The 25,294-nt window shown below is 46.4% G+C and overlaps 1 protein-coding gene across 1 annotated transcript in view; it reads right to left on the bottom strand.

The window, feature by feature from the left end:
• The window catches only part of LOC138672768 (centromere protein V-like), a 32,317-nt gene extending 7,451 nt beyond the window's left edge, over positions 1 to 24,866 (bottom strand). Inside the window, exons 1-4 of the mRNA XM_069761104.1 lie at positions 24,177 to 24,866; positions 6,599 to 6,697; positions 5,363 to 5,432; positions 416 to 530 (exon numbers count right to left, since the gene is read on the bottom strand). Coding sequence (XP_069617205.1) covers positions 416 to 530; positions 5,363 to 5,432; positions 6,599 to 6,697; positions 24,177 to 24,484 — 592 coding nt within the window. The 5' untranslated portion in view covers positions 24,485 to 24,866. The remainder of the gene's footprint in view (positions 1 to 415; positions 531 to 5,362; positions 5,433 to 6,598; positions 6,698 to 24,176) is intronic.
• Between the last annotated feature and the right edge of the window lie 428 nt (positions 24,867 to 25,294).

Raw genomic sequence — 25,294 nt, 5'->3', positions numbered from 1 at the left:
ATTATGTCCTCCTGCATTACAACAGTAATATAAAAAAAATGGCTGGTCATCGAGGCTCTACCAGGCATAATTAAGGGGTCATATTTCCCCAAAATGCCCATTTTGTTAGTTTTTTGGATAAGGAATTTAGAATTTTTGATCATTCAGGTCCAACAACAGATGGTGTGCCTGTCCTGCCAATATCGGTGGGTTTGGCCGACATTGATTTTGATGGCTGACTTTACTGTTCACTCGTCAGTTCTGCTCTTTGCCGTTAAGTATAATGGACATTCTCATATTTTAGATTGTATAATTTAGTATTGAGTACTGAATAGTGGATGGATTAGAATAAAGCGCTGATGCGACAGGGCTATATTGGTGCGGAGGAACAGTGGTGGCAGCACAGGGGGACGTAGAGCCATCACTTATGACTTACCATAGCCATCGGGGTTGGAGCGAGGGGTGTAGAAACTCTGGACGCCGCAGGTCTTGCAGAACGTATGCTGTGCTTTGTTGGTGTTGAACGTGTAGGTTGTGAGGTTATTTGCACCCTGAAGATTCAAAAGTCACAATTAACATAAAGTGTCACTTCTGCATTATTCCTTCAAAATTCTGCTTGCAGTCATTTATCAATAACTCCCATCCATGGGATATAAGTCTGTCCTGATCATGTGATGGGATAACCGGGCACAGATAGGGCAGATTGAGGCTGATAGTAGCGCTCACCTGTAAGGGATGTGTATGGACACAGCACCTGAAGAAGCCTGATGTGCAGCCCCGTGGCTGGAGGAGAGTAGTGTTCAGAATGCAGTTTGGCAAAGCGGGTATTACCGTGATGATCGGGCCGCACTGCGCTCATGGAAAAGGTGAGATCCAGAGAGTATAAGCAAAGGGTTTTTTTTATTCAACCAACGCGTTTCGGTGCCTTTCTCAACCTTAAGACATGAAACGCGTTGGGTAGAATAAAAAAAAGCCTAGTTTATACTCTGTATCTCATCAGCGCAGCCGGGCCCGCACATCATGATGATATCCCCTCTGCCAGACTGATCTTGTATTGGACACACAGGTGCACGACTCGTTCCGAGACACAGCTCTGTATCCTGGACTGTAATGAGCCGTACACGCTTTTGCCCATCTCGTGACCAGCAAGGATTTTTATTAAGTAGAAGATAGCAATGAAAATATCTATTGAATTAAAGCAACCAGTTATCTTTATAAATTGCAGTAAAGTACTGAAAAGAGACCCAGTCAAATATATCAGTCAATTTATGGGGGCCCATCAGCAAGGCGTACCTTCTTGTGGGGAACCTAACCTGACATGAGTCCTCTCCTGGGCTGAAAAGTCTACAATTTGCTACAAAAAATTGAAGGTACTTGGCCTATAAATTGACCAATTTACCTTCAGTTTTGTTTTATAGAAAGTTTTTCTGTAGCAATATTGCAGTTTCATTTTTCTATATATCATATGTATATATGATAGCATCCACTTATTTTTTATGGCAGGAGTGCAGTTCCAATTTTCTAGATTTAATGTTTTGCATTTCACAGTGCAGCTATTTTTTTCTTAGTTTGATTGAGGTAGGGGCTGAAACACTGATTCCAGAGATGAGTCACTTACTAAGTTGTGTGTTGTTTCAATACAAGAAGTGTTTTATCAGAAGTAGATTAAAAAAAACAGTTTATCACTGCCAGACTAGCTGCCACGTTCCTCCTGGTCCAACCACGCCTTCAGCACTGATTAGCAGTACTCTGTCACTATACAGTGTACATGGTAAGCTGCGGGTGGGGTTAGCTTTCTGAGCTCTGCTACATCTACTGCAGAGAAAACTCTGAGAGTATGTGCATACGATCAGTAAACGCTGCAGGTTGGACGCTGCAAACTTGTGGAACGTCCAGATATTACAGCATAGTGGATGGGATTTCAGGAAATCTCGTGTCCACAATACGTCCATAGGCGTCCGGCTCACCCACGGAGACGGACATGTGGTGCGTTTTTCCAGACCGCAGCATGTCAATTTCTTTTGCAGAGACGCGAGCCTCCACAAGATAAATTTCACCCGCAAACTGTATTGGAAGCGGTGAATCCACATGGTTCAGTGATCACATGCGGAATCACCTGCGTTCAATAGCCGGCAGCGCTTTGGATGCAGCGGATATGTGCTGCCAATTCCTGATCGTGTGCACATACCCTGATTGTATCAGAACTGCTGCACCCAGTAAACTAAGTGACACATTGCTGGAATCAGGGTCTCTCTTCCTACATTATGCAGCTTTCAGATGATGGTGGCAGAATTCCTGATATGTAAAACCCTAGAATTCCAAGAGGGTGTACTTATGCCTTTTATCCATTGTATGAGAAAAACTTAAGTCAAGGGAATATAATGGAGAAATACTCCTGATGTACAGGATACCTCAGATGGAAGTGTGGTCTAAGCAGAGCCTTATATTCTTAAAAATGGCAAAAAAACAGAGTGTTGCAATTAGTTGGCCGTATCACAAATGAGTTTTTCTTTACCAGATGAATTTTGTAAATGAAATAATTAGTGACCGTTGTAAGGAAGGAAAACATTTTAAAGGAAAGATCATAAATCCAGAAGATGATAACGAAAAGAAATCAAGGATCATCACTTAGGCTACGTTCACATTGGCGTTCCGCCAATGTGCGTCGCTGTTGCGCCGGCGACGCAGCGGCGACGCGCCCCTATGTTTAACATAGGGCACGCGTGCGTTGTTTTGGTGGCGTTTTTCGCCACGTGCGTCGTTTCCGACGCTAGCGTCGGACGCAAGAAAACGCTACATTGTAGCATTTTCTGTGCGTCCGATTTTCGTCAAAAACGACGCACGCGTCGCAAAACGCGCGCGTTTTTGCGCGCGTTTGCGCGCGTTTTTACGTGCGTCGCGCGTTGCGTCGCCGACGCAGGGCGGCGCAACGCTAGTGTGAACCTAGCCTTACTGACATCTCAACACTTTTTGCTCTCTAGGACAGTGGTGAATATAGACTAGGAGCTCTGTATTGCAGGAGTCCCTATATCAGGGCATTACAGCATGCTCATATCATCCTGGTCTGGTATCCTGGTCTGGTATCCTGGTCTGGTATCCTGGTCTGGTATCCTGGTCCCGTATCCTGGTCTGTTATCCTGGTCTGTTATCCTGGTCTGTTATCCTGGTGTCGTATCCTGGTTTCTTACCTGGTGTCGTATCCTGGTGTCGTATCCTGGTCTCGTATCCTGGTCTCGTATCCTGGTCTGTTATCCTGGTCCCGTATCCTGGTCTCGTGTCCTGTCCCGTATCCCGGTCTGTTATCCTGGTCCCGTATCCTGGTCTCGTGTCCTGTCCCGTATCCTGGTCTGTTATCCTGGTCTGTTATCCTGGTCCCGTATCCTGGTATCGTGTCCTGATCTGTTATCCTGGTCTCGCATCCTGGTCTGTTATCTTGGTCCCGTGTCCTGGTCTCGTGTCCTGGTCTGTTATCCTGGTCCCGTATCCTGGTCTCGTATCCTGGTCTCGTGTCCTGGTCTGTTATCCTGGTCTCGTGTCCTGGTCTCGTGTCCTGGTCTCGTATCCTGGTCTGTTATCCTGGTCCCGTATCCTGGTCTGTTATCCTGGTCCCGTATCCTGGACTATTATCCTGGTCTCGTATCCTGGTCTCGTATCCTGGTCTCGTACCCTGGTCTCGTATCCTGGTCTCGTGTCCTGGTCCCGTATCCTGGTCTGTTATCCTGGTCTCGTATCCTGGTCTGTTATCCTGGTCCCGTATCCTGGTCTGTTATCCTGGTCTCGTATCCTGGTCTGTTATCCTGGTCTCGTGTCCTGGTTCCGTATCCTGGTCTGTTATCCTGGTCTGTTATCCTGGTCCCGTATCCTGGTCTGTTATCCTGGTCTCGTATCCTGGTCTCGTATCCTGGTCTCGTGTCCTGGTCCCGTATCCTGGTCTGTTATCCTGGTCCCGTATCCTGGTCTCGTATCCTGGTCTGTTATCCTGGTCCCATATCCTGGTCTCGTATCCTGGTCCCGTATCCTGGTCTCGTATCCTGGTCTCTTATCCTGGTCCCGTATCCTGGTCTCTTATCCTGGTCTCCTATCCTGGTCTGTTATCCTGGTCCCGTATCCTGGTCTGTTATCCTGGTCCCGTATCCTGGTCTCTTATCCTGGTCTCGTATCCTGGTCTGTTATCCTGGTCCCGTATCCTGGTCTCTTTTCCTGGTCTCGTATCCTGGTCTGTTATCCTGGTCCCGTATCCTGGTCTCGTATCCTGGTCTCTTATCCTGGTCCCGTACCCTGGTCTGTTATCCTGGTCTGGTATCCTGGTCTGGTATCCTGGTCCTGTACCCTGGTCTGTTATCCTGGTCCCGTATCCTGGTCCCGTATCCTGGTCTCCTATCCTGGTCTCTTATCCTGGTCTCTTATCCTGGTCTGTTATCCTGGTCTCGTATCCTGGTCTCGTATCCAGGTCTATTATCCTGGTCTCTTATCCTGGTCTCGTATCCTGGTCTCTTATCCTGGTCCCGTACCCTGGTCTGTTATCCTGGTCTGGTATCCTGGTCTGGTATCCTGGTCCTGTACCCTGGTCTGTTATCCTGGTCCCGTATCCTGGTCTCCTATCCTGGTCTCTTATCCTGGTCTCTTATCCTGGTCTGTTATCCTGGTCTCGTATCCTGGTCTCGTATCCAGGTCTATTATCCTGGTCTCTTATCCTGGTCTCGTATCCTGGTCTCGTATCCTGGTCTCGTATCCAGGTCTATTATCCTGGTCTATTATCCTGGTCTCTTATCCTGGTCTCGTATCCTGGTCTCGTATCCAGGTCTCTTATCCTGGTCTCGTATCCTGGTCTCGTATCCTGGTCTATTATCCAGGTCTATTATCCTGGTCTATTATCCTGGTCTCTTATCCTGGTCTCGTATCCTGGTCTCGTATCCAGGTCTCGTATCCAGGTCTCGTATCCTGGTCTCGTATCCTGGTCTCTTATCCTGGTCTCTTATCCTGGTCTCGTATCCTGGTCTCGTATCCTGGTCTCGTATCCTGGTCTCGTATCCAGGTCTATTATCCTGGTCTATTATCCTGGTCTCTTATCCTGGTCTCGTATCCTGGTCTCTTATCCTGGTCTCGTATCCTGGTCTCCTATCCAGGTCTCTTATAATGATGTGAATCGTGTCCTATGCTCCAGGACAGATCTATCACTTTATTTTATTCTTATGGTTTATAATTTCCTACATTTTATCAGGATTATTCTTGTTCACCACCTTCCTGAAATTGGCAGCTCGTAATGATTTCATGGTTACGTTCATTAATACATAAATTTGAACAGAACAAAAGAAGAAAGCTAAAAAAAAAAAATGTGCACATGCTGGGCCTCAGCTGAGCGAAATGGAAAAATAGATGCTACCTTCAGTAACTTGAAGCGCGATGAAGGGACGATGAAATGGCGATTCTGCTTCTTCACACAAATGCTGCAGCTAAAAAATAAATCTATAGTAAGTTAAACTGCATCACACAAATGTATGTATAATGGAACAATGTTTTGGCTGTTTGGAACATAACGAGGGAACTTTTTTCACGATATTACGCTTAATCTTGATGGGGTGTTTGACAATTAGAGTTGAGCGAATTTGATCGGGTCTTATAGTGCTTACCGAATAAGCTGCAGAGGGAACCCGGATACATGGAGCGCTCCGGCTGATCGGCTCCGCAGCTGCATGTGTCGTGGCTGTGTCACTGTCACAGCACACGCATGGAGAGCCTGTGTGTGGGGAGACAATGTATCGCCACCCTATAAAGCATTTGCACAAAGTCTTCACATTGTGAGCCAGAATGAAAAGCTGCTCTGGAAACATAGAGCTTTCCATGTCCAACCATTCAACTGAATGACTGACGTAAAACGACAGGGTTAACGTTGGGACAGAGAAGGCATTCCCCTGCAAAATTGTGTTTCACAAAGCACAAAAAAGCAATATCATTTTCCTTAAAGTACATAACCTTTCCACGTTCACTATGTGACACTGATGGGTACAGTGACAAAAATTTTGCTTTTCACAGACTGTGCAGCTTTAGTGTTTTTAGATCTTTTAGTCAGATGTTTCTATGGTTACTGAAGTACAATTATGAACATTTCAGAAGCTTTTAAAGGGGTTATTCAGGACTTTCATTTTTTTTTTACTATGAGTCTAAGAACTAAAAGACAGGTATTTGCTAACTATTGTGCCCAACGCAGGTCTCTGCTGGCTCAGACCACTCCTGCCGGCAATTCAGTGGCCTCCTATAGCATCATATTGACAGGGCAGCAGCTTCTCTGCCGGAGTGACCTGGCTGTCAATCAGCATGTCGTCCTCAGTCACGCCCCATCGACAGAGCAAGGAAGAAGAAGAGCTGCTCTATTGACATGCAGCAGCTGAATCGCCGTCAGGAGCGGTCAGTGACCACGATGAGCTGCCACTGGGTACAACAGGCAGGGAGATGCCTCTGTTAGCAAACTACCTATTTAGTCCTGGATAACCCCTATAAGCTTTTATTGACAAATACATCACGTTTACAGTATATATACTACCTTGTGCTGGCACATGGTCTGGGTGATACTATTAATGATGCATGAGTGACTTTCTCATTGTATTTCTTCATAACTTACTTGCAGTCAAAGACATGGAGATCAGCAGACGCCCAAACCTCAAAACGAACGGCTCCGCAGTGGCATCCTCCGCTGTGCTTCACCAGCCCCTTGTACTCACTGCAGAATGACAGGAATGGTATTGTTCACATAGTCTGCATTCATAGTGGGACACAGGTGACCTGACTGAGGGGGACATCCCAAAAACACCATTTATAAAAGTTTACATTAAGGAAATTGAAAAATAAACACTGTATTTTAGGCCTCATTCAGTCCTCTGTGATTTTTCATGTAAGCAAAATTTCAATTTTTAACATCTGTAATGTTCGCATTTGAAAATAAATATATTACAGACCTTTACCTATAAACTGCAATGTTAATCAGGGACTGTACACTTATGCCATGCGTCTGCTGTTTGTGACTTTCACAGACCAATAGATTTGTATTAGTAATTTTGATGCGTGACTGAGATCAAAAACGCACGTCTCCGTGATTTATTGCAGGACATTCAGTCCTCAAAAAAGAAACACAGACGTGTGAAACGCATCATGGACTATAATGGGTATGTGTTGTATTTGTAATGTGCAAATTGTCTCTTCAAGAAGGAAGAGGATAGGAACTCTTCTGCCACCTACAGTGGCCTGCGAAAGTATTCACCCTCCTTGGTATTTTTCGTGTTTTGCTACCTCACATCCTAGAATGTCACAGTTTTTTGTAGGTTATCACCAGGTCATGTAAAGAACATGCCCAGAACTGTAAACATTTGGTTTTCTTTTTATTGTGAAGCAAACAACAAATAGGACAAAATAACTTTAAAGCTTCAGTGTGCATAACTATTCACCCTCCTAAAGTTAGTACTATCTAGAGCCTCGTTTTTGCGGCAATTACAGCTGCAAGTCGCTTTGGATAAGGCTATTTTCACACTATAGTTATGTGACATACGTCGCAATGCGTCGTTTTGGAGAAAAACCGCAAAGTTGCCCGCAGGATGCGTTTTTTTTTTCCATAGACTTGTATTAGCCAACGCATTGCGACGTATGGCCACATGTCGCATCCGTCATGCCACGGATGCGTCGTGTTTTGGCGGACCGTCGGCACAGAAAAACGTTGCATGTAACTTTTTTTGTGCATCATGTCCACCATTTCCAACCACGCATGCGTGGCCGGAACTCCGCCCGCTCCTCCCCGGACCTTACAATGGGGCAGCGGATGCATTGTAAAACTGCATCCGCTGCCCCCGTTGTTCATTTTTTTTTGCAGTTTGCGTCTGTACGTCGGGCCGACGCATGGCGATGGCCCCGTACCGACGCTAGTGTGAAAGTAGCCTAAGTCTCTATGAGCTTTCTACCTCTGGCCACTGGAATTTTAGCCCATTCCTCAAGGAAAAACTGCTCCAGCTCCTTCAAGTTAGATGGTTTCCTCTGTGACAACAATCTTCAAGTCTGACCATAGGTTCTCAATTGCATTAAAGTCTTGGCTTTGACTAGGCCACATCAAAACATTTACACATTTCCTCTTAAACCACTCGATTGACGCTTTAGCAGTATGCTTTGGGTCATTATCTTGTTGGAAGGTGAACCCCTGTCCCAGTCTCAAATCACTGACAGACTGAAACAGGTTTTGATCAGGAATATTCCTGTATTTCAGACCATTTTCCCTGCCTGTGCTGCCAAAAAACATCCCCACAGCATGATACGGCCACCACCATGTTTCACTGTGTGGATGGAGAGCTGTGTTGGTTTGGTGCCAGACATAGCATTTACCTTGGAGGCTAAAAAGTTCAATTTTGGTCTCATCTGACCACAGCACCGTACTCCATACATATGGGGAGTCTCCCACGTCTTTTGGCAAATTCAAAAAGAGCCTTAAAATTTTTGTAAGTAAAGGCTTTTTTTCCCACTCTTTAATAAAGGCCACCTCTATGGAGTGTACGGCTTAATGTGGTCATATAGACATACACTCCTGTCTCTGCTTGGGAACTCTGCAGCTTCTTCAGGGCTACCTTCGATCTCTGTGCTGCCTCTCTGGATAATGTCCTCCTTGCCCAGGCTCAGAGTTTTGGTGGGCGGACCTCTCTTGGCAGGTTTGTTGTGGTGCCATGTTCTTTCCAATTGATAATGAATTACACACTGAACGGGAAACCACTGGGTAAATCTGACAGGGAGAAGGACTTGGGGATCCTAGTTAATGATAAACTTACCTGGAGCAGCCAGTGCCAGGCAGCAGCTGCCAAGGCAAACAGGATCATGGGGTGCATTAAAAGAGGTCTGGATACACATGATGAGAGCATTATACTGCCTCTGTACAAATCCCTAGTTAGACCGCACATGGAGTACTGTGTCCAGTTTTGGGCACCGGTGCTCAGGAAGGATATAATGGAACTAGAGAGAGTACAAAGGAGGGCAACAAAATTAATAAAGGGGATGGGAGAACTACAACACCCAGATAGATTAGCGAAATTAGGATTATTTAGTCTAGAAAAAAGACGACTGAGGGGCGATTTAATAACCATGCATAAGTATATAAGGGGACAATACAAATATCTCGCTGAGGATCTGGTTATACCAAGGAAGGTGACGGGCACAAGGGGGCATTCTTTGCGTCTGGAGGAGAGAAGGTTTTTCCACCAACATAGAAGAGGATTCTTTACTGTTAGGGCAGTGAGAATCTGGAATTGCTTGCCTGAGGAGGTGGTGATGGCGAACTCAGTCGAGGGGTTCAAGAGAGGCCTGGATGTCTTCCTGGAGCAGAACAATATTGTATCATACAATTATTAGGTTCTGTAGAAGGACGTAGATCTGGGGATTTATTATGATGGAATATAGGCTGAACTGGATGGACAAATGTCTTTTTTCGGCCTTACTAACTATGTTACTATATATGTTACAAATTTGATGGTGTGCTGGGGGATCATCAGAGATTGGGATATTTTTTTTTTATAACCCAACCCCCAATTTGTTCTTTTCACAACTTTGTCCCTGACTTGTTTGGAGATCTCCTTGGTCTTCATAGTGTTTGGTTAGTGATGCCTCTTGCTTAACGGTGTTGCAGTCTCTGTGGCCTTTCAGAAAAGTAAAGTGTATATACTGACAGACCATGTGACGTTAGATTGCACACAGGTGGACTTCCTGTCACTAAGCATGTGACTTATGAAGGTAATTGCTTGCAACAGAAGTTTTTAGGGGTTTCGTCGCAAAAGGGATGAATACATATGCACATGACAATTTTTAGCTATCTGATCCCATGAATTTAATATACAGTAGCATGTAAAAGTTATGTCACCCCTAGTCAAAATTACCATAATTGTGAATAGTTAAGCAAGTTGAAGGTAAAATTATCTCTAAAAGGCCTAAAGTTAAAGATGAGAAATTTCCTTTATTTTTTAGTTAAAAAAATGTAATTTTTTACATTTTAAAAATTAGGAAAACGGGCCAATGCAAAAGTCTGGGCACCCTTGGAGACAGTGGCGTAGGAAGGGGGGTGCGGGGGGGGGGGCGGTCCGCCCCGGGCGGCACAATGCGGGGGGCGGCCGGCGCTGCAGGAGAAGAAAAAAAAAAAAAAAGACGCCCCTTTAAATCTTCGGGCGGCGCCGTCCGCCGCCACGACCAGGGCCAGCTCCCCCCACCACCGGACCCCGCCCCCCGCTCTATACTCACCTCTCCTGGTTCCTGCGGCGCCGGCAGCTACAGCGTCCTCTGACTCTGCGACGTCTCAGAGCAGAGGGCGCGATGACGTCACTACTGTGCGCGCCGCTCTGCCTCTCTGTCCTGAGCGTCGCAGAGCCGGAGAGACGCTGACTGCACCGGACCTGCGCTAGGAACGGGAGAGGTGAGGATTTTACTTTTTTTTTTTTTTCTTTATGTCTGACTGTCTGGGGCTGGGGCAATGCTGGACACACTGGGGCAATACTGGAGACCATGGGGCAGATTGCTGGACACACTGGGGCAATACAGGAGACCATGTGGCAGAATGCTGGACACACTGGGGCAATACAGGAGACCATGTGGCAGAATGCTGGACACACTGGGGCAATACTGGAGACCCTGGGGCAGATTTCTGGACACACTGGGGCAATACAGGAGACCATGGGGCAGATTGCTGGACACACTGGGGCAATACTGGAGACCCTGGGGCAGATTTCTGGACACATTGAGGCAATGCTGGAGACCCTGGGGCAGACTTCTGGACACACTGGGGCAATGCTGGACACTGGGGCAGATTGCTGGACACACTGGGGGTAATATGCTGGACACACTGGGGCAATGCTGGACACTGGGGGTAATATGCTGGACACACTGGGGCAGACTGCTGGACACACTGGGGAAAGGCTGGACACTGGGGCAGATTGCTGGACACACTGGGGGTAATATGCTGGACACACTGGGGCAATGCTGGACACTGGGGGTAATATGCTGGACACACTGGGGCAGACTGCTGGACACACTGGGGAAAGGCTGGACACTGGGGCAGATTGCCGGACACACTGGGGGTAATATGCTGGACACACTGGGGCAATGCTGGACACTGGGGGTAATATGCTGGACACACTGGGGCAGACTGCTGGACACACTGGGGAAAGGCTGGACACTGGGGCAGATTGCTGGACACACTGGGGGCAGTGCTGGACATACTGGGGCAGATTGCTGGACACACTGGGGGTAATATGCTGGACACACTGGGGCAGATTGCTGGACAACATGGGGGTAATATGCTGGACACACTGGGGCAGATTGCTGGACAACATGGGGGTAATATGCTGGACACACTGGGGGCAGGACTTGAGGCATGGGCAGAATGTAGATACGGGGCATGATTGGAGACACGGGGCAGGATTGGATCATGGGGCAGGACGGATACGATGGAGGCTGGTGGGGCACGATGTGGAGATCATATGGGGTAGAATGGATACTCATGAGGGCAGGATGCGAGAACATATGGCTGGAGCCAGGAATGAGAAACGGGGCCAGGGTGGGGAATATTATTACCATAGGGGCTAATTAAGGGATATTATTACTGCAGTGATGTATTTATTTTATTTTTTGAGTATACTGTTTTAAATGGGGGGGGCGGTCCTGTTACTGTGCAGAGTGACACTATATCACCTTTTTTTCTTCATGTGATGTAATGTAGAAGTTGTGAAAAATTAAGTAATGTGTTCTGCAAGCGGAGCTCGAGATAACTGTGTTATTTCCTGCAGAAACGAGTCCTGGCTGGAAGGAATGATGGCGGTCTGTGCTGGATGAAAGATGAAGGACTTCACCTAGAGACGTCACTGGTGAGTCAGTGTTACCTATACACTGACACTATACACTGTATACTATATAGAGGTCCTGTGTATAATGTCACCAGTGATCTCTGTATTACCTCTACACAGACACTGCATACTAAGTACAGATCTCCTGTGAATACTGGCACTTATGGTGATAGTATTGTGTTTTTTTTTTTATTACTGATCAGTATTGTAGTATTCAGTCACTATGTGGTGGTAATATGTGGTCTGGAAATGGTGTTGTGGTATTTGTCCCTTGTATGTAGTATTATTCGGTCACTATGTGGCCTGGTCATGGTGTGGTGGTATTAAGTCACAGGTGTGGCATGTGGGGGTGACACCATTAGGCCCAGTTTAAGGTCTACAAAACAGGAAAACCGTTTTTGGTAACCTTTGTGTGTATTGAGCCGGGGGGGTTTGCGCCAAACTCGGGAACAGCCCCGGGCGGCAAAAGCTCTAGCTACGCCTCTGCTTGGAGATCTGTGTGCTCAGATAACTTTGACAAAGGCTTCACACCTTAATTAGTTTATTGGGGTTATGGCCAGGTGATGCAAATTTACCAAATTTAAAAAACCCAGCCTCCTCTAACCTTGTGCCAAAGAAACAGCAGCCATGGGTCCTTCTAAGCAGCTGCCTAGCACTCTCCTAATAGGGTGGAGGCCCACAAAGCCGGAGAGGACTGTAAGAAGATAGTAAAGCGTTTTCAAGTTGCCCTTTTCTCAGTTCAACTGTGTAATTAAAAAATTGCAGTTATCAAGAACAGTAGAGGACAAGATAAGGTCTGGAAGACCAAGCCAACTTTCAGTGAGAACTGCTGGTAGGATTGCTAGAGAGGCAAATCAGAACTCCCGCTTGACTGCAAAAAACCTTCATAAAGATTTAGCAGACTCTGGAGTTGTGGTGCATTGTTCTAATGTTCACAGACACCTGCACAAATATGGCCTTCATGATAGTCATCAGATGAAAACCTCTCCTGCATCCTCACCATAAAATTCAGTGTCAGAAGTATGCAAAAGAACATCTAAGCCTGATGCATTTTAGAAACAAGTCCTGTGGACCGAAGAGGTTAAAATATCAATGGTATGTGTGGAGAAAAAAGGGCACAGAATTTCAGGAAAAAAACATCTTGCCAATTATTAAGCATGGGGGTGGATTACGGTAATCATGCTTTGGGGTTGTGTTGCAGCCAATGGCACGGGGAATATTTCACGGGGAGAGAGAAGAATGGATTCAATGAAATTTCAACAAATTGTCGATGCAAACATAACACCATCTGTAAAAAAAAGCTGAAGTTGAAGAGAGGATGGCTTCAATAAATGGATAATGATCCTAAATACACGTCAAAATCCACAACAGACTACCTCAAAAGGCACAAGCTGAAGGTTTTGCAATGGCCCTCACAGTCACCTGATCTGAATATCATTGAAAGTCTGTGTCTAGACCTCAGAATAGCAGAGGATGCAAGACGACCCAGGAATCTCACAGAACTAGAAGAATTTTACAAGGAAGAATGGAAGAAAATCCCTCAACAAAAATTGAAAGATTCTTGTCTGGCTACAAAAAGCTATTACAAGCTGTGCTACTTGTAAAATGGGGTGCTACTAGGTACTAAGCATGCAGGGTGCCCAAACTTTTGCATCGGCCCATTTTCCTTTTTGTAATTTTTAAAATGTAAAAATCCTTAGGGCCTTCATACACATTAGGCCAAGGAGTGACGATCCCATGGATATTGAGCTCTATCGACACCCTAGTGTGTATGGGGCGCTCCAGACTCACGCTGGCAGATAATGTCTGGGGAGATAAGGGTTAGGCAGCTTGAATTTTTACATCTGATCCTTTTATTTAGGAAATAAGCTTCTGTCTGAGCTGTTTGTCAGTGTCTTTCTCTGAGCTCTTGCTTGAAATTACACGAATGTTCGGTTGTGCTGAATGCTCACGTGTATGGGGAAGTCATGAGGGATAGCTGGTCAAATGAGAGCTCGGCCATAAGCTATCGTGCCCCCCTTAGAATGAAGCGGCCATACTGCTGGTGAAACAAAGATTTGTCCGCACTTGTGCTGGGCACGCAATGGTCGGCTTCCCCCATAGAGAAGTGCTGCAGGAAATCTAGTCTAGGCAGCACTTCTAAGGGCCTATAGTGTAACCAACAAACGTCACCAGAAAACCTTCAAAACTGTAAAAAGATAAGCCTTTAGTTTTATTCACTTGGTATATGTAGGTCTTAGAGCAGATTTTTCACTTTTTCATGTCCTGGAAAGAAAACGTTTTGCAACAGCTTCCCCATTTCTGTCACTTTGGACTATGATCAGCAGGGGTCCCAGAGGTCGGACCCCGTCTATATTCCTGAACAGTGCAGTAAATGTTCTGGGACAGCACCATATAGTATTAATAATGCAATGTGTCACCTCTATCACTAGATCTCAGAGTAAAACGATCAGGCAGTTCATGGTGCACAAGTCACCCCCCATGTAAGAAGGACACTCGGGCACGTGGGGTATGTTCCACCAGCTGCAGTGAGTGGAGTCTGATCCAATCATTTATCCTCTGCTGGTCCCAAATTCCTAAACAATACACCAATTAAACAGATACTGGACGGCCCCGCGGCAGGGAGACCGATTACAGCCGCCTGTAACCTTATACCTACTAAATGCCAGCGTGCCAACCATGTAACACCGCTGTGCCCGCACTGGATCTCGGGCAACAAAGTCGTGCAATTACACACAGACGTTATTTGGTTTTAGTATTTTGAAAAATTACCAAAGAAGCAAAAAATAGTGCAAATTTTCAAGACATATTTCAGCGGCTCTCCTTGCATTTCTGTTTTAGTAGATACTTGTATAAACTATTAGTAACAATTTTGGAGTGTATTTTCTTCATCTTTCTCTGCATTGTGCCATCCCTGGCTGTTGGTTTTCCGTTTTGCTGGAAGTTTGTGCACCTCCCTGTGTGACCCAGAAACTAAGTGCCTGTGTGAATGCTACCAGCTGCCCGAAAGAACACAGGGTATAAAAAAAAAGTCTGATTTTCATCTGTGCTGTCATCGATACGGCATCTGTTTTTATCCATCAGCAGTGAATAAAATGTACGAGCCCAAAAACTGATTTCAATGTGAATACCGGCAATGTATCCATAAAATAGGATTCTATATGGTTGATCCGTGTGAAATCAGATTTTTTTTATTTTTTTGAAGATGGAAATTCAGATATCCCGTCCAAATGTCAGGTTTTTTTCCATGGACGGCACTCGGACAGAAATACAGTTGTGTGAACATAGCTTAAAGGTGTGTACAGAGTTTTTTGGAGGAGGGTAAATCTGATGAGTTTTTTTCTTTTTTTTCAAGTAAAATCCATTTGGAGAAAATTCTCCTTTTTTCTGATGATGCGGATTTTCTCTCCGTCGAGATGAATCTGTGCTGCACTTTATGCACATGCTCAGTTGTGACCAGTGCTGTGAGGTTATAGAGATGAATCTGTGCTGCACTTTATGCACATGCTCAGTAGTGACCAGTGCTGTGAGGTTATAGAGGAGATGAATCTGTGCTGCACTTTATGCACATGCTCAGTAGTGACCAGTGCTGTGAGGTTATAGAGGAGATGAATATGTGCTGCACTTTATGCACATGCTCAGTAGTGACCAGTGCTGTGAGGTTATAGATGAGATGAATATGTGCTGCACTTTATGCACATGCTCAGTAGTGACCAGTGCTGTGGAGTCAGAGTCGCAAAAACACAACATGTGAACATAGCCTAAAGCAGAAATACAAAGGAAAAAGGATTATTCTGTGCACATAGAAAGAGTAGTTCGATTATCCAAACAGGCTATTTAGTGACCGCCCTTCAGTAGTCATGTAGCCGATCAGCGGTTGTTTAACGACACAAGTCTGCAACTGTAAATGCACCCTAAGGCTACTTTCACACTAGCGTTAACTGCAAACCGTCACAAAAACGTCTTTTTGCCAAAAAAACGGATGCGTCAAAAAAGTGCAAAATGTATGCAACGCATACAGCATTTCGACGGATCCGTCTATTTGGGGATGTCTGGCCAATTAGCTAAAAAAATCCTGTTTCTGAGCATGCTCAGTAGAAAAAAACGTATTGCAGCGCTGCATTGCGTCGTACGACGTGTCTCGACGCATCCGTCGCTCATAGACTTTCATTGTAGCCAAAGACGCATGCCGATGGATGCGCCGAGACACGTTTTTTTGTCGGAGCCAAAAAACGTTGCAATCTACGTTTTTCCAGACGACGTGTCGCCTAATTTCGACGCATCCGTCGAAAGACGTATACCGACGTATGCAAATCCGTCGCAATGCGTCGCCAATACAAGTCTATGGGGAAAAAACGCATCCAGCAAAATATTTTGCTGGATGCGTTTTTTCTGCAAAACGACGCATTTTAACGTATTGCAGTTAACGCTAGTGTGAAAGTATCCTTAGGCTACATTCCCACAATGAAGATTTGGTGAGTTTTTGATGTTGCAGATTTTCTGCACCCATTAGGTAAACTTGGCTATCTGCATGATTTTATCATGTTTTTGACTCTACATTTTTTGTCATGCTGTTAATGAAGCTACCTTTGTTTTTGATAGGACTTCCTGGTATTTGACTTTGTCAAAACTTAATTGAAACAGTCATGTGTAGATTTCATGAGTTTTTAGTGCTTTTCCACATGTGTGTCTTTTTTTACCTGCGAATTTTCCACATCTAATAGACGTCTAAGGGGAATATCTGCACATACAAATCAGCATTACCGCTATTTTTTGGCAGCAAAAACATGCAGTATCGAAAAATCAAATGCTCATTGTGGGAACTTAACTTGAAGAAGTTGTCCGCTATTTGGACAACTTCTTCTCATACCCCTCACTTGGCCCCGATAAAATAAAAAAGCCTATACTCACCTCCGGTGCTGGCGCCGTTCCCTTGGTGTCGGCACTCGTTCTCCAGGGGTCACATGTCGCAACAACCTCACAAGAGCGAATGCCGACACCGCGGAAATGGCGCCGACACGGTAAGGGAGTATAGGCTTTATTATTTTATGGGGGGAAAAACATGTTGCTCAAGAAGGGATTGTCCTAGTAGTGAATTTTACCATGAAAGATTATGGTGAATTTTAAGAATGCCATTTCACAATAAAAAAAAACTGTCAATCACCAAATGAACCAGGTAAATGCTCGTTCATCGGGTGAGGTGATCTTTTGTGCAGCATAAAAGACCACTATTCTTGGCGGCACATCGTATTACCAGGACTTGTGCTGTGGAGAACTATGGCAGCCTACGAGCGATCTAGTAGAGATCCTTCAGTATGCGTTGCTACATGCGATCTGTGGGTGTAATCGGGCTGGTAAACGACCACCGATAGGTAAATATTTAGCGGTCACTTAGCGCTGCCGGTCAGTCGTTAGCGGAGGGGCGAGATCGGCATCTGACCTTATTATAGACGGACGCCGCAGACTTCTCTCTCGTAGCAGTTTACTCTGCGGCCTGGAGATTAGGTGACATTACATTGTATATTTAGTTCCTTAGATTAGCTCCTGTAATTCTATAGGCGTAAAAGATACCGACCAAGAAAGCAGCTGGACGCAGGATGTTAAAATTCCTGTCAGAATAGGAATAGCAGCAAGTGAATGAGTCTCCTTGTGAACCCCAAAATTCGGAATGTTAGAAGACGCATTGAAGGTCTCCTCGCTTACATTTGCTCAGGGTCTACATGATTTATCTGTTATGAAACCACTGTCATTTTTAGTGGAAATGCTACTGAAAAATGCTAAAAAAAACAATGACACAAAACCTCATACACATGCACCATACCCAAACAAACCATCCATCATTCATGAGAAAGGAGACGCTCCGCTGCCGGCTACGGTGTTGGCCTTGGGTTAAAAGAAACTACGAATCGTTGACGATCGACAGGAGACAAAGAAAATTTATCAAAACTGCTACGAAGGAAAAATGGAGCAGTTGCCAATAGCAACCAATCCATTTCCAACTCTCGAGACCTTTGTTTAAATGCCGTGGTGGCAAATGGACCACTAAAGCGCATGCAAAGCTTGTACACACTCCACACCAGCACGGTATATTGTGTCTTTACTGTGGTTGGGAAGATTACCATGTGTATATCTCCGATGTATGATATAAGGGTCACCAATAAGGCCCCATTAGAAAAAAAATTGTCACGCGGCATGCACCTATGTGGTGGCCCTATGGATAGGAAAACCCGGTCTGCTGTGCATGCTTTATGCCGGGCAACACGGCGACTGTGAAGATGACACCTGTAGCGCGGCCTAATTTTGCTGTTACATTGCAGCACAATACAAAAGAAGGGGGACGCACTGCGACCCCGGGGTCCTGTGACATGCAAGTCGCAAGACATCCAACATGGCTGGACTTTTCACTTGTGTGTAGCCCCAGCCTGAGTACGGCACAATGCACAGAGCCTGGTAACGTTCCCCTTCTAATAGCCCCATGTCTTCACTTCTCCTTGTACAGGTCCTTCTCAAAAAATTAGCATATAGTGTTAAATTTCATTATTTACCATAATGTAATGATTACAATTAAACTTTCATATATTATAGATTCATTATCCACCAACTGAAATTTGTCAGGTCTTTTATTGTTTTAATACTGATGATTTTGGCATACAACTCCTGATAACCCAAAAAACCTGTCTCAATAAATTAGCATATCAAGAAAAGGTTCTCTAAACGACCTATTACCCTAATCTTCTGAATCAACTAATTAACTCTAAACACATGCAAAAGATACCTGAGGCTTTTATAAACTCCCTGCCTGGTTCATTACTCAAAACCCCCATCATGGGTAAGACTAGCGACCTGACAGATGTCAAGAAGGCCATCATTGACACCCTCAAGCAAGAGGGTAAGACCCAGAAAGAAATTTCTCAACAAATAGGCTGTTCCCAGAGTGCTGTATCAAGGCACCTCAATGGTAAGTCTGTTGGAAGGAAACAATGTGGCAGAAAACGCTGTACAACGAGAAGAGGAGACCGGACCCTGAGGAAGATTGTGGAGAAGGACCGATTCCAGACCTTGGGGAACCTGAGGAAGCAGTGGACTGAGTCTGGTGTGGAAACATCCAGAGCCACCGTGCACAGGCGTGTGCAGGAAATGGGCTACAGAGAAGCAGCACTGGACTGTTGCTAAGTGGTCCCAAGTACTTTTTTCTGATGAAAGCAAATTTTGCATGTCATTCGGAAATCAAGGTGCCAGAGTCTGGAGGAAGACTGGGGAGAAGAAAATGCCAAATTGCCTGAAGTCCAGTGTCAAGTACCCACAGTCAGTGATGGTGTGGGGTGCCATGTCAGCTGCTGGTGTTGGTCCACTGTGTTTCATCAAGGGCAGGGTCAATGCAGCTAGCTATCAGGAGATTTTGGAGCACTTCATGCTTCCATCGGCTGAAATGCTTTATGGAGATGAAGATTTCATTTTTCAGCACGACCTGGCACCTGCTCACAGTGCCAAAACCACTGGTAAATGGTTTACTGACCATGGTATTACTGTGCTCAATTGGCCTGCCAACTCTCCTGACCTGAACCCCATAGAGAATCTGTGGGATATTGTGAAGAGAAAGTTGAGAGACGCAAGACCCAACACTCTGGATGAGCTTAAGGCCGCTATTGAAGCATCCTGGGCCTCCATAACATCTCAGCAGTGTCACAGGCTGATTGCCTCCATGCCACGCCGCATTGAAGCAGTCATTTCTGCCAAAGGATTCCCGACCAAGTATTGAGTGCATAACTGAACATTATTATTTGTTGGTTTTTTGTTTGTTATTAAAAAACACTTTTATTTGATTGGATGGGTGAAATATGCTAATTTATTGAGACAGGTTTTTTGGGTTATCAGGAGTTGTATGCCAAAATCATCAGTATTAAAGCAATAAAAGACCTGACAAATTTCAGTTGGTGGATAATGAATCTATAATATATGAAAGTTTAATTGTAATCATTACATTATGGTAAATAATGAAATTTAACACTATATGCTAATTTTTTGAGAAGGACCTGTATATGATTTAGTCAACACATTCAGACGACCCTCGGATCAAAAATGGACATGTCCCCTATATTTTCGGGGAATTGGTCGGTTCATCGGACATGTGAATGGCCTCATATATCACAGGTATGAGTGCTATCCATGAAAATCACGGATAACACTTATACGCAAAAATCCGACGTCTGAATGAGGCCTAACAGAACAGATCGAGTGTGTCCAAAAAATAGAGACATGACCGCTTCTCATCCATATAAATCAATGGGCCTGTGAGGAAAAAAAAACAGAGAAAAATCTGTTCGGGTCTCTGCACCTGCACGTCTCATGGATGTTTGGCAGCTACAACACATGCAGGGATGTCCTGTTTGTTAGGCAATTTCTACATGTGTTGCACCTGTCAAAAAGCCACGAGATATGCAGCCGCGGGGACTCAAACATATTATTTGAACACGCTGAAGTCACTATTAGCACATGAGCATGCCCAGATAACACCTTATCAGAGCACATTTGCTCATCACTAGTTCAGACATCTGTTTTTCACATACATAAAACATGTACCCATATCAGACTATGGAGCTCTTCACAGTTTTTTTGAGAATTGTGTCCTTTAAAAAAAGAAAGTGTATTTATCCAAGTCTATGGGTGCAAAAAAATCATGGATGGAATCAGAGTACAGTCCGTGCGCTGTCCAAGATTAACATTGGGAAGGTTTGACATTTATTTTTTCCATCCGTGAAAATCACTGATGGTAAACACTGACCAAACACTGATGACACTCAGACCATTTTTGTGTGTACTGGAACAAACTCGCCCGTCTGAATGAGAAGCTTGGAATGTACTTGGAATTTTTGCAATCGAGAAAAAACAATCCCGTAATAAAATTGGACTTGAAACTAAAAAAAAATAGATGAATGTTGGATCCAGCACACAGTTGAAAAAGAGTCGGGGTTCTTGTACACAAACATAGGCCAGGGTCACACGAGCGACTGTCTCTCATCCGAGAATCGGGTCTGTTAACGTTACTCACACTCTCATCAGAGCTTGGTCCGATTTTCTCAGATGTGGAGAAGAAAAAAAAATTCTCAATCTTCTCCATTCTATAAATCTGGACTGCACTCAGATGTCATCTAAATGCATTGGGTTTTTTTTCACGGACCCATAGGCATGAATGGCCGAGAGATCTGATAATCGGATGTAACTCATTCATGCTGTGTCTTTTGTAACTCGGTCTGATGAAAACATCGCATGTGTGGAATAAGTAGGGGTCAGAACCACGGATAGCACTGGTCTGATTCTTACGGACGTGTGCACGAGCCCAGAATGCGAGTGAGCCTTTAGCTGACAATTATTCCTGTATGACTAAATTCACAGAAAGACCTCCCGCTCCATACACAGGCAGGCAACGTCAAGGGCAATTTTTATATTAAAATAAAGCATATACTGTGTAGTTTCATTTCATAGGAGATGTACACCGCCATATAGTCACGTAGTCTGACACGTACACGTTTGGTAGGGACATAAAGTGCGGAATGTGACCGAAAATGAGTCTACCATTCAACATTACCACAACTCCCAGCATCCGCCCTGCGCAGATGATGGGCTCTACCAGCTCCAATAGACACCGGTAATAGATGAGGGCGATTATTGGAGGATCTGTCCCACGGATCATCCTATATATTATCTATCAGCTTCCTACATCTGGTAAGGCTACTTTCACACTAGCGTTAACTGCAATCCGTCACAATGCGTCGTTTTGCAGAAAAAACGCATCCTGCAAAAGTGCTTGCAGGATGCGTTTTTTCCCCATAGACTTGTATTGACGACGCATTGCGACGGATTGCCACACGTCGCATCCGTTGTGCGACAGATGCGTCATGCTTTGGCGGACCGTCTGGAGCAAAAAACGCTACATGTAACATTTTTTGCTCCTGACTGACCGCTTTTTCCGACCGCGCATGCGCGGCCGGAACTCCGCCCCCACCTCCCCGCACCTCACAATGGGGCAGCAGATGCGCCGGAGAAATGCATCCGCTGCCTCCGTTGTGCAGTGCGATAAACGCTAGCGTTGGAATCTCTGCCCGACGCATTGCGACGGGGAGATTCCGACGCTAGTGTGAAAGTAGCCTAACTAGCACTATTCGACCACCGACTCCCAGTACAATCGTTCCTGAACTGGAGGAGGATTGTGATAAGATTGGGTCTGTACAGGTGAAGGTGACGCCACGTCAGTGATGGCAGGGATAACCATGGACCCCACTATATCTGTATACGGCTGGACCCCGGGGGTAGACATGTCTGTATCCAGCATGAGGAGGATTGTGATAAGATTGGGTCTGTACAGGTGAAGGTGACGCCACGTCGGTGATGGCAGGTGATAACTATGGACCCCACTATCTCTGTATACGGCTGGACCCGGGGGTAGACGTGTCTGTATCCAGCATGAGGAGGATTGTGATAAGATTGGGTCTGTACAGGTGAAGGTGACGCCACGTCGGTGATGGCAGGTGATAACTATGGACCCCACTATATCTGTATACGGCTGGACCCCGGGGGTAGACATGTCTGTATCCAGCATGAGGAGGATTGTGATAAGATTGGGTCTGTACAGGTGAAGGTGACGCCACGTCGGTGATGGCAGGTGATAACCATGGACCCCACTATATCTGTATACGGCTGGACCCGGGGGTAGACGTGTCTGTATCCAGCATGAGGAGGATTGTGATAAGATTGGGTCTGTACAGGTGAAGGTGACGCCACGTCGGTGATGGCAGGTGATAACCATGGACCCCACTATATCTGTATACGGCTGGACCCGGGGGTAGACGTGTCTGTATCCAGCATGAGGAGGATTGTGATAAGATTGGGTCTGTACAGGTGAAGGTGACGCCACGTCGGTGATGGCAGGTGATAACCATGGACCCCACTATATCTGTATACGGCTGGACCCGGGGGTAGACGTGTCTGTATCCAGCATGAGGAGGATTGTGATAAGATTGGGTCTGTACAGGTGAAGGTGACGCCACGTCGGTGATGGCAGGTGATAACTATGGACCCCACTATCTCTGTATACGGCTGGACCCCGGGAGTGGACGTGTCTGTATCCAGCATGAGGAGGATTGTGATAAGATTGGGTCTGTACAGGTGAAGGTGACGCCACGTCGGTGATGACAGTGATAACCATGGACCCCACTGTGTATACGGCTGGACCCCGGGGGTAGACGTGTCTGTATCCAGCATGAGGAGGCTTGTGATAAGATTGGGTCTGTACAGGTGACGCCACGTCGGTGATGGCGGATGATAACCATGGACCCCACTATATCTGTATACGGCTGGACCCGGGGGTAGACATGTCTGTATCCAGCATGAGGAGGATTGTGATAAGATTGGGTCTGTACAGGTGAAGGTGACGCCATGTCGGTGATGACAGTGATAACCATGGACCCCACTATATCTGTATACGGCTGGACCCGGGGGTAGACGTGTCTGTATCCAGCATGAGGAGGCTTGTGATAAGATTGGGTCTGTACAGGTGAAGGTGACGCCACGTCGGTGATGGCAGGGATAACCATGGACCCCACTATATCTGTATACGGCTGGACCCGGGGGTAGACATGTCTGTATCCAGCATGAGGAGGATTGTGATAAGATTGGGTCTGTACAGGTGAAGGTGACGCCATGTCGGTGATGACAGTGATAACCATGGACCCCACTATATCTGTATACGGCTGGACCCGGGGGTAGACATGTCTGTATCCAGCATGAGGAGGCTTGTGATAAGATTGGGTCTGTACAGGTGAAGGTGACGCCATGTCGGTGATGACAGTGATAACCATGGACCCCACTATCTGTGTATACGGCTGGACCCCGGGGGTAGACGTGTCTGTATCCAGCGTTTGGCAGCTGCCATTTTGTGCTATCCTGTGCCCGGTTACCTACTACAAGCCCAGATCAGAGAGAAGGATGGGGATTATTAGTAATGCCTGAACTATACGATGATATATGATAAAAAAAATCTATATAAATGTAAAGAATGGATTCCTATAGAAATGTGCAGAATGTAATCCTTCTACAGAGCGGAGATATTGTCTAATCACAGGATCGGCCCCCAGGACAAAGACACCTGACACCCCCAACTAAGAAGAAAGAGACCCTTGTCAGAGCAGCTGCCATGGTCTCCGAGGCTGTCCATCACAATGGCAGCCATGCAATCCCCTCCAGTGCCATAGACATGGATGGCACCACCAGCTGCTGCCCACTGTACAGGGCAAGCACCCAGCACACCTCCTGATCATAGTCAGTTCTCCGTGCCCCCAGGCTACTTACAAGGAGTCCAGCAGAAGTTTGGCCGCGTCCTCGGTGCTGAGACTCTGCTGTCGGACGAAGCTGACCCAGCGATCCTTCTGCGCCCCCAGGGCCAGCAGTGAGAAGCCATGGTCGCCCTCCGTGCTGTCCTCCTCCACCTGCTTCCTGATGGCAGCCTTCTTGGCTTTGCCCTTCTTGGTGCCCAGCACCTGCACTGCGGCTTTAGGAGCCTCCAGCAAAGCCCCGGCTGCCCCCGCAGTCCTGGTGTGTCGCTCTGGGGTTACGAGTCTTGCGACACGTTTAGGGGACGATTTTTTTGCCTTCACCATCTTAGTTGTCCCTGTTGTTGTAGTTCCGCCCGGGGGATATTGCCAGGCAGGACGGAGATAAGCAGCTGTCACCGGTAAGTCCTCGCTCAGGACGGAGATAAGCGGCTGTCACCGGTAAGTCCTCGCTCAGGACAGCGCCGCTGTTTTCGCTTTGTTTGGCAGATTCAATTCTTTTTTTTCTTTTTTTTTTTTTTTAATCGCTCGCTTCGCTGAACATCCAGCAGGGGGCAGTAGAGAGCGCAGTATGGAAGCTCGCTGCCCTGCCCTGCCGTGTAGAAGGCAACCCACAGGGGCACGGGCAGCACCCGCATGTGCGGCAGGGGGCAGTAGAGAGCGGAGTATGGAGGCTGCACTGCCGTGTAGAAGGAGGGCCACGGGCAGCACCCGCATGTGCAGCAGGGGGCAGTAGAGAGCAGTATGGAGGCTCTGCACTGCCGTGTAGAAGGAGGGCCACGGGCAGTACCCGCATGTGCAGCAGGGGGCAGTAGAGAGCAGTATGGAGGCTCTGCACTGCCGTGTAGAAGGAGGGCCACGGGCAGCACCCGCATGTGCAGCAGGGGGCAGTAGAGAGCAGTATGGAGGCTCTGCACTGCCGTGTAGAAGGAGGGCCACGGGCAGCACCCGCATGTGCAGCAGGGGGCAGTAGAGAGCAGTATGGAGGCTCTGCACTGCCGTGTAGAAGGAGGGCCACGGGCAGTACCCGCATGTGCAGCAGGGGGCAGTAGAGAGCAGTATGGAGGCTCTGCACTGCCGTGTAGAAGGAGGGCCACGGGCAGTACCCGCATGTGCAGCAGGGGGCAGTAGAGAGCA

This window comes from Ranitomeya imitator, chromosome 3 (assembly GCF_032444005.1).
Source record: "Ranitomeya imitator isolate aRanImi1 chromosome 3, aRanImi1.pri, whole genome shotgun sequence".
Classification (NCBI taxonomy): Eukaryota; Metazoa; Chordata; class Amphibia; order Anura; family Dendrobatidae; genus Ranitomeya; species Ranitomeya imitator.
The sequence above is the reverse complement of the archived record's forward strand: the minus strand, read 5'-3'. Positions and strand labels throughout refer to the sequence as shown.